At 38.8% G+C, this 14,692-nt stretch overlaps 1 protein-coding gene across 4 annotated transcripts in view; it reads right to left on the bottom strand.

Moving 5' to 3' along the window:
* Positions 1 to 8,248: 8,248 nt before the first annotated feature.
* LOC131667660 (protein trachealess) overlaps positions 8,249 to 14,692 on the bottom strand; it is a 110,439-nt gene continuing 103,995 nt past the window's right edge. For all 4 annotated transcript variants that reach the window (XM_058941241.1, XM_058941240.1, XM_058941239.1 and 1 more), the window contains 7 exons: positions 13,320 to 13,441; positions 12,896 to 13,089; positions 12,697 to 12,803; positions 11,485 to 11,632; positions 11,288 to 11,412; positions 10,019 to 10,386; positions 8,249 to 9,935 (listed from right to left, as the gene is read on the bottom strand). In XM_058941241.1, the coding sequence (XP_058797224.1) occupies positions 9,036 to 9,935; positions 10,019 to 10,386; positions 11,288 to 11,412; positions 11,485 to 11,632; positions 12,697 to 12,803; positions 12,896 to 13,089; positions 13,320 to 13,441 (1,964 nt within the window). In that variant the 3' untranslated portion in view covers positions 8,249 to 9,035. The remainder of the gene's footprint in view (positions 9,936 to 10,018; positions 10,387 to 11,287; positions 11,413 to 11,484; positions 11,633 to 12,696; positions 12,804 to 12,895; positions 13,090 to 13,319; positions 13,442 to 14,692) is intronic.

Consider the following 14,692-nt stretch of genomic DNA (forward strand, 5'->3'; position numbering starts at 1 on the left):
TGTCTATAAAACAAATAATTTTGACGCATGACACATGGCTTCAGAGTTACATGCTTCTCATATTTTTTTCTTTCAATAAAGGCTGTCTAATCTGTTTGCATATATTTTTGACGAAGGATATTCTTTGCTAAATAAAACGAGAATGCTTTCTAAGCTCTTTTGTATTTGAAGCTACAATAAATTATTATATAATTGTAGACGACATGGGAAATATTTTTTTTTAAGTTAAACACTTTAACAATGATTTCCGTTTGGATTATTATGATTAAATCATTCGAAATAATGCATTGTAAAAAAATTATATATTCCTTTTTCACAGCAAAGATAACTCATTTTCAAAAATAACGTTTGCAGTAAAATAGAACTATCAAAATTTTTGCCTGAACGGAATGCCAAATAAATGATTGTATCATAATGTATTTAAAAAAAAAGCAATTTTAAAATGAAACAATAGTAGCAAAAATTAAGTTAAACTGTAGAAATGCTAATCTAAAGAAGCTTGCCAAATCGATTATAAATAAACTTTATTTTTATGTATCCATTTTAATAAATATTACATCTATAAAACTTATACTGGAAGAAAAAACTTGAATTTTTTCTGTCTACAAATGAAAATTTGTCAATAACAGGTTTACTGATAACTTGAAGAAAATTATTCGCTATGCAATTGATATAAAAGCCTATACTAATATGAAATATATGAAAGAGTTTTTTTTAATTTTCATCAGACAAAATAACTAAGAAAATACATAACGGTGAGAAAAAAGTGGGCTTCAATCGTCCGGAAGAAAGTAGACCAAGAAAAATGTCAAAGAAGATATAGGCAATATAGGCGCCCAGCGGCTGAGAGAGAGCGCCTAGCGAAGTCACATCTGGCATTGAGCTTGCAAAGAGGGAGATTTAGGACACGTAGCGAGTGCTGCACGGCAGCCAAACGACCTCTTTCTTCCTGGCTCCAGACAACGCTTGCGTTGGTCCTAACTTGATACCCGCTGTGCGAAGGGTCCCCATGACTGCCTCTCGCGCGCATCCTCTCGCGCTTAGATTTATATAACCCCCGTCGACAGTCAGCCTCCGTCTGTCTCTCTTTTTCTCAGTGGGTACCATGCTACTCGAGCACAGCCGAAGAAATCACATCTCTTTTTTTCTCGCTGTCCATGCCTCTCGACTGTCTGACGATGTGCATATGAGGTCGCGTAGGGAAAATAGAGCTGGGAAGGCAAGCAATATATGAGATTCCGTCCTATAGATGCTCAACGTTGGCGGTCTTCCAGTTTGTTTCGTATATTTGTCTACCTGGACATGTCGAACATTTCGCGTTAGCGGACGTCGATAGGATAAACAAAGTTTTTCTTTTTTTTTCTTTCCCGTGGCTTTTGTTTTTGTGTACCTGCAACGCAGTCGATCGTCACGCGCGATTAACGTCAACCTCGAGGAGAGCGGCTACTACCCGATAAATGCTTTACCAATCCGTTATCGATGATTTTAAGAGGATCCCAGTAGAGAGACAGACTTCCGCCCATGGGTATTTGGAAAATTTCAAGGCTGCACCTTCGCTCACTTTTATCTCCTGGAATTTCTATGACTGCCCTTTCTATATGCACTATAAAAGCTACAACACACGGGGAGTCTGTTATCCTTCTGGCTTTTTTCGGTTGTTTTAGCTAGTGCTTACTGAGTGCTGCCGGTCGTAACTTTATGGAAGTACATAGGAAGAGTATTATGTCTATTCAATGCTCCAGAGTTATCGCATTTTATCAATGTTAATCTTTTATATTCTTTTTTTCATATACGTAAGTGCTCCTGGTAGATCATAAATTTTAAAATAGAAAATTACGTCTATACTAAAAACAAGCTAAAATTGATTTTTATCGGAGGCAGTTGCTCTAAAAAACAAAATAGAGTTAATTTCATTTTATGGGTTCGAAGAATCTCTGAACTTCAGCCATTCGAATGTATACTCTACTAAAAATTTAGAAAATACAGACCTCATGGGTTGACTGTACATGGAAAAGCAACAGCTCATTCATGAATCAATTATAGAGAATCATTATAGACCTTTGAATATACGGAATTTTAGGCAGAAACGTAGCGAGGAAATAATTTTAAATTAGTTTAAAAAATAAATAAAAACTCTATAAGTAAGATAAAGAAGTTTTATTCAATACATTTTAGCTGGATTACGTGCATTTTTTTAACTAATTCGTTTTCAATTTGCAATAACTATAACGAATACTTGAAAAAAAAATAAATTTATTATAATCAAAGTCACTCTCGTGTCCTAGTAGTACTGAAAGTGGTATTAGTGCAACTAAATATAGCTGCTGGCCAGCCCAAGAACATTACGTAGTTGGTTTCAGGAGTCAAATACATTTTCTCGATCGTCGACTGAAAAAAATGGCTCATTTAATAATTTGAAAAACAAACATTAACGTAACAAAATCTTGAGGAGTGTCACGAGTAGTTTAGATTTTTTTCAATACTGACTAGCATTTTTTTATTTATTAGTTTTTTAGACTTTCCATAAAGTTGGGTTATCATTTTGAATATATTTTAAATATACTTAAATGTGTGAAATCAAAGAAATTATTTAATACAACAATTAATTTTTCATTATTTTCCTAATTTTAAATTTTGATATTTGATTATTAATAGATTTTTCCGAGCCTATCGACTCAAGTGTTTTTAAAATATTTGTCTATAAAAATTGAATGAATTTGTTTTTATATAGTCCAACACATTTTTGTTTGCTCATCTCATGACCGATGTACCTACAAAATCAGTAGAGGATCTTAGAAACGATTTTAAAACTGATAAAGTTATATGCGGTAACTATTACACTAATTCTCTAGACCGAGATAATGTGGAAGGACGATGTTTGTTATTGCGTAAAAGATTAGTAATCATTAGCACAAGAGTAAAATATCAGACGGTAGCGATTAAAGAATAATATCCCCCGAAGGAAAAAAATCAATATTTGTGGATCCTCCCGCGCGCGGCGTACGGAAGCGGCAAAAATCAATTTCACTCGCGGTCGTGGTCAGGAGAAAAGAAAGCTGCAGAGGAAATTCATTAATTCCAAAACACGTCCCACAACAGAGAATCTTTTGGCGAGTGTGAGAAAACTCGGCAGGTAGCCCCGCATGCGTGCGCGTCGTCTCTTTTCTTCTTGTTTTTTTTTTCGCTCGACGAACTCCGCTGCTTTGCATGAGGTTACTTCTATAAAGTTTTGTGTGTGTGTAAAAGACCGTCCCTCAAGCTATACCATGCATAGATAGACGTCTCTATAAGCATGGAAAAGCTATGAGAAGTGCATTCCTCATTCATGCTTATCTGACTGCTCCTTAGTGTTTCGTCAATTAGTTTTCGGTGGTTTTCGTTATCTTTTTTTTTATTTTTTTAAGCCGCTTTGGTTTTTCTAGTCCTACGATATTAGTTTTTCTAACTATAAGTTTGGAGATTAGGAGAAATAAATGTGATTATCCTGAAAAATCTTCTTGAATTTATGCGTGGATGCGTAACTATTTGAATACATTGTATGTAACGACGCAGCATAGTCTTTTCAAAGCATTTTCTTTTCTTCAAATTTTATTATAATGTCGGATCGGTAGATGTAGTTCTTACCGACCTTTTGTACTGTTTATAACTTAATTTATTGTCAATAAGTATCTCAATCCCCGCCTTTTTAAATTTAATTATACTTTTATAAGTTCCGCCAATCCCTCCACGCATAAATTTTTGTAATTTAATGTAACTAGTATTTTCACTACAGAATTCCATTCTCGCTGCACTTGTTCTCGAATAAGACAATTTTAACAATTAGTAAGTCGGTTTCTTGGTGTTTCGAGAAACAACCAGCAATTGTTACAACAAATTCGAAGACTTCAGTAGTTTTGAGCAAGCTTTCACTAATTTTCTCGCCAGACATTAATTTTTTTGCCCATTATGTCTATGGATCTTCCCAGGTTTGACTTTGCGGTTAGCGGATTTGTGACGCGTGGCCCACGATGCGGCCTACCAATGAATTGAGGCATCAGTCCTCTCTTACGCTTTTCTTTCTTTGCGCGCGCGAGAGTTTCTTTTATAAGTCCAAGGGTCCGTATTGAAGAGAATAGGAGCGCCAGCACAACTGAAAGAAAGGCGGCCAGAAAAAAAAAACAGCTGCACTCCCCGCAGAATTTAACGGTCTCTTAAAGGAAAATTGATTTCGCCCCTGGGGTACGCCCAAGACTCACTAATGGGATATCGTTTACCCCCGCGAGCAACCGAGAATATACATATAGGTGTAATCTATTCGTTTTCCTCCAGCAGCTCACGTCTTATTCAAGCGCCGAAATCCCTGTGAGTCTCTATTCCCCATTCTCGTGCGTGGATTTATTATTCTACGAAGCTATTCTTTATAACATCCCGGGCGCAAAGTGTCCGCGTTCTGAAGGGATCAATGGTTTTCGAGAAAATGTTTTGAAATCTCTATCCTGAAATTTCTCTGTGTATGTATATTGAGTTAGCAGAGGCTTTAGTATGTTACTGAATAGCTGAATTTTTTGTGTACATGTCATTTGGATGACTTGTTGGGTGACGCGAAAAACTTAGTTGTATGGAATGAATTTTGAGGAAGTCGTTATTCATTGGACGTTTTAGCTTTTTTTATGATACTATTTTAGCCATTATTCTTTCAATCTCTGAATGTTTCGTAGTATTTCTGGATTTAAATATTGGTACGACGTCTTATTTCAGATTTCCATTAAAGATTTATTTATAAAAAAATTGAGAAAGTACTAGTATTCAATTGTTGATGAAAATTTATTACTGTAAAGTTGTGTTTGATGATGCTCTCTGGAAAAATAGTTTTTCTACTTAAGATCCTTCCAGCCAAATTTAGTTAAAAAGTTTGCCGTCGTTCGATAATGTTTTATATCATTATTCTCAAAGCCTAAACGTGAATTGAATGATTTTTACATTCTTGACAAAAAACGTAACGCTGTAAAGTTATTCAATATGCTCGTTGACTTCATCACAATATATCATTTAAAACTAACAGATTCTTGTAATATCGTACATTATAATTATCAATCTATTTAGAAATAAGTTTTATTTAGAAAAAAGTTATACACCAATTAAAAATATTTCTTACAGTGACTTGTTTAAGATTTTCTATGATAATAATTATTCAGAAATGTGGATACAATGCATGAACGATAGATACACTACCATATTGTAAGGGTTAAACTGCATTCAGCTGCACGAAGACACATTCTACAAATCCATTGATAGCTCTATTCAAGTCCAATACAAAGTAAGTCCGCGTATAAAGCGAAAATCCTCGCGACAAATCCATCAAGTGTCAAGCATTTGTCAGCGTTAGGGTCTAATATCTTGCAGCTGTCGAAAACAGGCAAAGATAAAAATACAAAAAGGAGTTTAATTTATTTCTCTTTCAAAACTAGTTTTAGAAAGATGTCTTTGTAGTAGACATTTAAGAAAAATATTATAAAGTTTTAATTTGACGTGATGTATTAAAAACATTTGCTAATTACATATGAAGTTTAGTGAGTAAATTGAAAAGAATGAATATGTTTCAAATGATTCTAAAAATATATCATTTGAAATAGCAATCGAAATTCATATTTTTTGCATTATTTTTGCTTTTGAATATTTCGAAATTATTTAAATTTTTTTAAATAGTGAATATGTATTGCTTGCTAATATTTTTTACAGAATGTAATATACATTAACATAAGTAATTTTAATAATTCCACTTTACAAATATATAAAATAATAGGTTTCGTTGCTTAGAGCTGACTAAAAAAATATCATAGACACTATTTTACTGTAGCGATATTAATAGTTTTTCTCAATCTTATTGATATTTATCAATCGAATGTAATCAATTTTCGGTTGGAAAAATAATATCTTAAGGGCTATTTACCGAATTTTGACGCACTCACTTTAACGAGAAAGCAGATTCCTGTTTTGAGTTCGGCTGTTGGTAAGTATCATCAGAGCACTGTACCTGTACCTGCAGTGGAATAATGCCTTCTCAGTTCTGACTTGCCGATGTTTTCTACTATATAATAATGTTTTGAAATATTGAAAGGATAGTATAGTTCGACAATGGTTCATTAATTTTCTTTTCTTAACTATTTAGATATAGGTTGTAATTGTTTAATTTACATTTTTTAATTATATTTTAATTCAGGATTACAATTTACTAAGAAAATAGGATTTCGCTTATTAAGTACAATTATTTCTATCCAAAAACTGTTTCAAAATTTAAAAATCAATGGATGCATGGATTTTCTCTTTTATTTAAAAATCTGTGGATAATTATTGTGCGTTACTTTTAAGATTAATTAAAAAACGTTGAGTTTATAAATTATGAGTTTATTTTGAAGAATTTTTCAGGCACCTATTTATATTTGGGCGTGGAGATAAAAAAATTACATAGAATACTGTTTTATTTTGTAAAAATCCATGTATATTATTAATTTTCATGCGTTACAAAAGAAAACAAACGATAGGCTGCTCCTTGAGGAGAGATTAAGTATAGTCACCGGTTCAACATTATTTAGCACAAACGTTATCGCTTCAACTTGATTGTAACTTTTCAAGTTGGTTTGCGAGATTGACAAATTTACAACTGAAAATTTTCATCTTACAATTACAACTATGTGTCACCGCGTAGACAAAGTATACAATTATTCCAACTGAAATAATCCCGAACATCACAAAATTAATTTTTATCTGCGAAAAACTGTAAATCATTTAAAAGTTTCCTCGGAATGATTTATAATCGTTTGAATCCTATATTCCAACATGATTCAAAATCTAGTTTTCATTATGTCAACTACTTTTACTATGAAATGAATCAACAAATGGAACATACGGAGATACTTGTAACAATGACTTGTGTATAAGTTTAAGATTTGTCGTTTGCTTATTCCGTTAATTAACGTCCTCATAACATAAATCTGTACAGCTAAGTTAACAAATGAATGCGATAACACATCTAGGGTTTAACTTGTTTTGTGTTTCATTTTTATAATCGATCCAAGTTTTCAACTCAATTCTTAATATCTACCATTTTTACTTCGCTATACATTCATCCACTCAATCGAAATGTATGTTTACATAGTTTGTATTTAATATTTATAATATATAATTCATCTTTACTATATTACACGCCGCCCACGTTCGCTAAATGTTCTATGAATTTTGTTATTCCTTTCTTCCTCTTCGCAGTATTATGTAACTGAGAAGAAAGAAAATAGATGAAATTTCATAATCGACTATCAAGGTATGTAATGCGTAAGACGTTAATGTTTAGCATTTACTTACAATATGTATATAGCCGTAAAGGCGTGATCCGAAACGACACGTCGAATTATTCGCAATCTCTTTATTATTGAGCAATAATAATAGCGACATATTTGTAATATAACGTTAGGACTACATAATACCGGCTCTTCATCGTTGTGAACTTTTTCAAATTTTTATCAAAGTTCCTTCGTTTTTCACATATTGCACTTAATGTATAATATGTATATATAGTCTTCGAGTTAAAGCTATGGGCTGTTTTAAATATCTAACTAGGAATATTATTTTTGCTTTCCCTGCTTGCTTTTTCTTGAAATTCAGCGCTATCGATCGCACCAACAACGTAATGCAACTTTTTTCTTTTATGGCTTTTTACTTCATCAATCACACTTTTGTTACTCTATGAATTATGAAATCATTCTTCAGAATGTGATTTATGCATGTGAGTGTACGAATTTCAATGGCACGGAGGATATTATTTCATGTACGCATTCGCTTCAGCTTCTTCTCAGTGATGTTGATAAATATTCCAATTTTGTACATCTTTATAGGAGAGAGTCTTTTACTGTCACAAGAAGTATAAGGTTTTAATAGATGACCATTTATTAAGATTATCTCTTTATTTATATGCTGATATTTTACTTAATTATGTACACAATCCAATTTGATCAATGACAGCGTCAATGATTGCCAGATGAAAAAGTTTGCTTTTGGAGCAGTAAAATATAAACAATTTACATTGTTATAATCATTATAATAAAATATAGTACCTTGATAAACAGATTGATCGAGACGAAAAATACTGATTCAAATTGAGATTCATTACCTTCGAATTCCGAAATTATTAAATTTCATTACATATAGACGATAACAATTCAATTTGATTTAACAATATAAACTAAAAAATGCAAATAAAAAATTATTACACGAGAATGTTTAGAAGAAAATATGTAGTAATTTGTCTTCAAATAAATTTAATAATTTAGCAACTTTTCAATTCGATTAGAGGGATGGAATTGTCAATGCCTAAATTAAAAAGTACATTGTATAAAATACCAAAACTCTTTTTTTCATATTATATACAAATCTGAATTGGTTAATTTTAACTACTAATGTTGATAACAAATAATCAATAATTTATATAATTAACAAATTGATCTAAGTAAACATTGCAATACGTAATAAAAAAGATTCGAGCATTAAACGTCCATCCCTGATACGTCAAATTACGTAAACAAATTTTGATGTTACACAGGAAATTTCACTTGTATGGATTTATTCATCCATTGTAAGAATCAAGAAAAAGAAAACAATTAATGCACAATCGTCCCAAACCTACAAATCACAAGACTTTGTCAATATTGGACTCGTATTATGTCAACCTTTGAGATTCGCTCGAGTCCTTATTTTTTAATTTTAGACTCAAATAGCCATTATTCATTAAATATATATTACATGATTGCGGGGTAGCAAGAAAATTTTGGTAACATCAAGAAAAAAAAAAAAAAAACTCATAAACATACATATTCGCTACCAAAATTTTCCCACACAGTCACACGCCGAATTGATATGCACTCGTATGTATATATAAGTAATAAGATCCAGCAGCACCCTGACTTTGGCAACTCGCCACGCACGACGAGAGAAAAAGATGGAGTAAGAAGAAATAAAAAATCTCTTTAAGTATATTCTTAACAGCGTCCATGAAGACCTTGCCACTAGGATGCCGAACTGTACCAACCATTGGTAGCAGTTTTATTAGCCGTAGGATGATACAAATGGAAACCCGCACTAGCAGCTGGATGATGATAGAACTGCGACTGTTCGGTGAGACTTGCAGTAGCATAAGCATCAAGAGGTACAGCCGAGTAGACTTGTGGCTTAAGTGGTAATGGCTGCGCAGGTTCGTACTGGTGTCTCATCACAGGATCGCCATAAACCGCATCGTAAGTGTTCAGTTGAGCTTGTTGCTGCTGCTGCTGTTGTACCTGTTGCTGCTGCTGTTGTTTGTCTCGCGGTGATACGGACGACGGTGGTGTCATTGCCGAATGGTAATCTACACCGTAACCCGCTGGTGATGTATACGATGAAACGAGACTGGTGAAAGCGTCAGCACCGCTACCCGTGACCTTTTGATTATGCGCCGACAGAACGAACTGATGATCCCCGTACGTTGAAGAACCTTCGGAACCTGGAGGCGTTGGCAAAGGACCAGCTTGTGGGTTGTCCGGGTAGTATCCGCCAGCCGATGGTGCGCGCGAGCCTGGACCACTACCAGACGTAATTCCATGTACGTTCGCTCGAATCACGCTCTCGCGATTGGCATACAATTGTCGGAGTAAAGCGGATGCTGGTAATGTAGAGGATTGCTGTGGACTCAGATGCCCGAGGTGATGGTGTGCGCCGATCCATTGTATCGTGGACTTTTGCTGCTGCTGCTTGAGCAGTGCGTCTGTACTGAAATCCGTTGGTTGATGGATAGCCGGAGAATCGGCTTTGTTCAAACCGGCCCCAGGTAGATGTTTCGACATGGCTTGCTCGAGGTCTTTCACCGATGTGCCAGTGCCACTTGTCGAAGCGCCGTGATGCGATTCGCTTAGGTCTTCGGTTCTACGCACCTGTAGAATATTCATTTTATATGTTAGTTTCGCAAGACATTGTTTGAAAAAAATTAAATGGTTAAAGTATATGACAGATCTACCTTCGGACTACCAGTCCTCATCAATTGGTCATTAGTCGGCACCGAATGATTCGACGACGCTGGACTTAACGCGTGACTACGACCGTTCTTTATGCCTGTTTCATCTTCGTCATCCTCGTCGTCGGAGCCAACTTCAACGTCGTTGACAATAGCAACGGCAGCGGCTACAGCGAGTTTTCGTTTACGTCCTCGCAATTTTGCCGTCGTCGTTTGAGGTTCTTGTTGTAATTGTGTGACCACGTTATCGTGGTGCCGTACGCCTCGACCAGCTACGTCCGTTTCGGATCCTCGCGCGTCGTCACGGTCGTCACGAGGTGATCGATGCGGGTGGTCTGAGTGTGGATTCGTCGGTCCTCCGCTACTCCTACCTTTTGGAAACAAAAGTAATTTCTTGCTGATTGGTGCTGGTACTATTGTTCTAATTATTTTTCGGTTAACAATACGTTTATTTATTTGTTAGAAGAATCCTTTAACGAAATGAGGTCGACGTTCGAAAGGCGCATCAATATTGCTTACTGCTAGGAATTCTATTGAAAGCAGGAACGAATTTCGGTAGAAAATAGATCTTGAAAAATCGCTGACACTCATACCCGCGTCTTTTCATGAAAGAAGAGCAATCAGTCTCTCCAAATGCCATCGTTCCGCAAGACTTTTAACTTTCAAATAGAAAGGCGCAAAGCCGACTTAATGTAATGTGTGAGCGCTACTTCGAGAAAAAAATCTAGAGTAGAAAAATATCGTCGCCGTCGATGCAGGTTAAATGATTCGAGAAGATGTGCCGCGCGGCCTTCATATGTTAATAACGCGTACGACGAGCAGCGAACTGGCGACTTTTCATTGTCGTTGAGTCAGTGCTGTTGGTGCTGTCGCTTCTTCTTCTTCTTTTTCAAAGCCGGCGGCTTTTCTTATCCGTGGTGTCGATGACTTGAAAAACGCGGCGCAATTCAAGCGTCGCGACCGACTCGTTTAGTATCTTGCACGCTTTAGAAACGCTCGATTTTTTTTGTTTTTGGCTTCTCTTTTCTTTTACTTCGAAATAATATACCTTAACGAAAAATTTTTTACAATACTATGTAATTCGATTATACCGTTATCGTATGCTTGTATAATACTATTATGTTACATTTTAGTAATCATTTTTTCAACTAGTTATTTTAAAAGTAAAGCAACCAAGTACCGACCCTTTAGTAAATTCATTCAAGAAATCCATTGGTAGCTATCAAGGGAATAGATGCTTACAAAATATAAAGATAAAAATAATTATCTTACCCCCTCTATCGGCGTCTGGTGAACCATTTTCAGGATCGTTACCCGTGGCATCTTCTCGTTTGACACCCGTAACGCCGTCCTCGAGTTGGCAGCAATCCATGATCAAGTTCGCGTATTCGCGTCCACTGCAAGAGGCAATAAAAACATGAATTTCAAAGAGGCTAAATTGAAATACCTGGAAATTTTGTTTTACCTACCTAATAACGTAGTTGACACAAATGATATTCTGCTCTTCGGCATTTTTGGAGTTGCAGACGACAGTCGCGCAGGTCTGTAACCACGTGTAACCGCCGCTTTTGTTCATCAGTCGGTAGTAGTGTGTGAGTACTTGTCCTTTGTGAATCACTAGAAAACGAAATTCCAGTAAGCACTGCAGTAAGTTAGATAGATGCATCTGTTAGTTTAAAAAAGGACTTGTATAAAAATAAATTTGGATTTTCAAGAGTACGTCGTATCATTCACGATCTCCGAAAAATTGGTTGCAAAAATAGCGAAAAATCAACATTATTAGCGTGAAGCTAGCTGGAAGAAGGTAAGGTAGGGAAAAAGGGCGTAACTCTCGCCGAGTGAGTAGGATGTGCGGGCGCGACATTCACGTGTGTGTGATGGTATAGGTATGTATAGAGACAAAGACGGATTGGTGCGAGGTAGGAGAGAGGTAGCAGAAAAAGGGATGAGAAACTCCGATGTCGGGAGAAGCCGAGAAGAGCCCACCTTTCCTTTTACCCCCACCATTTATCGTCGCATCACCGCGCCCAAGTATAGTGATATAGCCACTCGAACCGCCTTCCACCTTTCGAACTGCAATGGCTCTCGTCGCCTTCATTGTTATACGCAATCGAAGCTGTACAATATTATTTCCCGATTTTCACCGTCGCCGATTTCATTTCATTAGAGAGGACTCTCACTCTGAATCGCAATGAAATTTCAACGTCGAACCTACGCGATCACGCGTAGTAAAAGCTTTCTATGTCGCAATCGTTTTTTTGTCTGTGTCGCCGCCGCCGCCGCCGCCGCCGCCGCCGCCGCCGCCGCTCTCTTGTGCACACACAGGCGCGCGCGCGTGCTCGCAGTGTGCGACTGAAAGAGTAGTGGTAGGAGGAGGCGAAGGAGGGTAACAACTTGCTGGAGATGCCGCATCCGGCGTACGCTCGACGAACTCTGCATACCAACTACCTAATCCCGACGCGACGCCAAACGTCGACGACGGCGCGGCACTGCTGCGTTTTACACATGCGCGCCAATGCGGCAGGTAAAATGCAAAACTCTCCCCAGCCTATGTATATAGGCGCGCACAGTTTTACGAGGGAAACGCTTAGCGATATCGCACGCTTTTGCCTCGCAGCTTCCAATCGATGCACATATATCAGATTTCTAAAAGAGTTTTCAAGTCTCACAAGTATACTTACGGTCCATGTGTGACTTGCGAAGGCGATTCGCGTCCTCGCCGTGGCACAGGGTGTAGAGATTCTTCCCCGTCAATTCGTCCGCTGTGTAGTCCAGCAGCTCGGACACCCTAAACGCACGCGTGCACAATCGTCGATCAGTCGTCAGGATACAGCCTATTGGAGGGCGTGCATTGACTACATCGATGGAATATATACTCACTTTGGTTCGCAGTGTGCTATCCGGAAGTCGAAATTGATGCGCGTGACAAACATATCAGCCTCGAGCCTAATTTCGTGTACGCTGGGCGGCGGAAGCGCAATCGCCAAACCGACCATCCCTACGAGCGGCGGCGAGGATTTCCTGGTGTGGCTGAATGTGTATTGTGGCCTTAATCGACATAGCAGCAATACAACCTGTTCATTGTCAAAATGCTCAATGAAAATCTCGTTCGATTCCAAGGGATTTGAAGAAACATCAGCGCAGTACTTGAATTGAAAAACGATTATTTCAATTGTAAATGTCAACCGATCGAAGAGAACTTTCAGTCAACTTGAACTCCAAGTGGCAATATAGTCGTCAAGCAAACATTATAAAGTGCAAACACATCGCTCGGTAATAAGTGGTCAACCCGCGCGCGACTTACACGGTAGCCGGAAGACTTGAAGTGGCAGCCTCGCTTCGTAAGTGTCGACTTCATCCGCACGCAGAAGGCTCGGTCGTAGCCCTTGTAGAGACCAGTCGACGTCAGTGCCATCACCGACGACACTGCAAGCAAAAGGAACAATCGTTTGGTTATTCCCTGGGAGTTGGTACAGCGGCGGTACAACAGAAAATTGCAGCGAGTTTCCTTGACCTAGCTCCATAGGTTTACGCGACGAGGGTGAAAAATCAATGGCAAAAGAACAGGCGGTTTTGCAGTGGAACAGAGCCACGTATCGTCAGACGTGGCGCGAGTGAAAAAACATCTGGATCTGGCATTCTCTCATCACGTAGCGAGACCCATTGACAAAGCTCCAGGCGAGCGCGCATGTATCTCTCGACCTCGCTCGTTCAATTTCGCCGTCGGATATCGGGCAATGAACGAAGAGAGTCTTTGGTCCGCGTGGTACGCAATACAATACACGGTTGCGGGCACACGTCGCGCATACGTGGTGAGTTTTCGCGGTCGTCGGGCATGGAACGGAGAGAGTCGAGCGTCGCGGATGCCCACGTACGTCGGGAGAGAGTGTAGGGGGATCGGTGGGTAACGTAGCGTACGTGCCAAAGCTCGCTGGAGCAGCGAGGAGAGCTCTGGCCGCGCGGAATAACAATTGGAGAGAGAGAGAGAGAGAGAGAGAGAGAGAGAGAGAGAGAGAGTGAGGATCGTGGGGAGGGAGCTGCATACGGCGGCGCAGAGTCCGCGCGTCGTGGCGACCGTGAACCAGACCGAATATAAGGTTCCACACAGAAAACCTCTTTCCAACCCCCGTCACGTGGTGCACGTCCAGAAGCACAAGTAGCACGTCTGCGCTGCTCGCGCAACCACGTGATCATCGCCGCTACTGGCGCTGCTATCCCCTGGTCACGCTTTTCAGGTTACACGTTCACCGCCGCCACCAGGAGCGGCGCGATCAGCGCGATCAGTCAGCGGCGCGTGACCGAAAACGAAAGAGCCCCATTTCCAGCGAGCTCAGACTGATCGCACGTCGCTGCGACGTGTCTCGGGGAGCAACACCCCTCCTACAGCGGCTTTTTCCAGCGACGACGAGCACACGCCAACACACCCCTCGACCTTGCCGCCTTGCCGAACGCGCAACCTCACGTGCGCTCCTGCTGCACTCCTACCTCCTTCTCTCTATCTCTCTCTCTCTTTTCATGCGTGCTCTCGCGTTTGTTCGCGCGCACGCTTTCGTGCTTGCGTTGCGGCGGGATGCGGAGCACAAGTGACCGCCACCGGGAACGAGCCACGCCTGCCTCTCTTACTTTCTCGTCTCGACTGCTAGATCAAGGAAACTACATTGATAATCGATTTACTCA

Source organism: Phymastichus coffea, unplaced genomic scaffold, assembly GCF_024137745.1.
Source record: "Phymastichus coffea isolate CEN01 unplaced genomic scaffold, Cenicafe_Pcof_1.1 PCOF00069, whole genome shotgun sequence".
Classification (NCBI taxonomy): Eukaryota; Metazoa; Arthropoda; class Insecta; order Hymenoptera; family Eulophidae; genus Phymastichus; species Phymastichus coffea.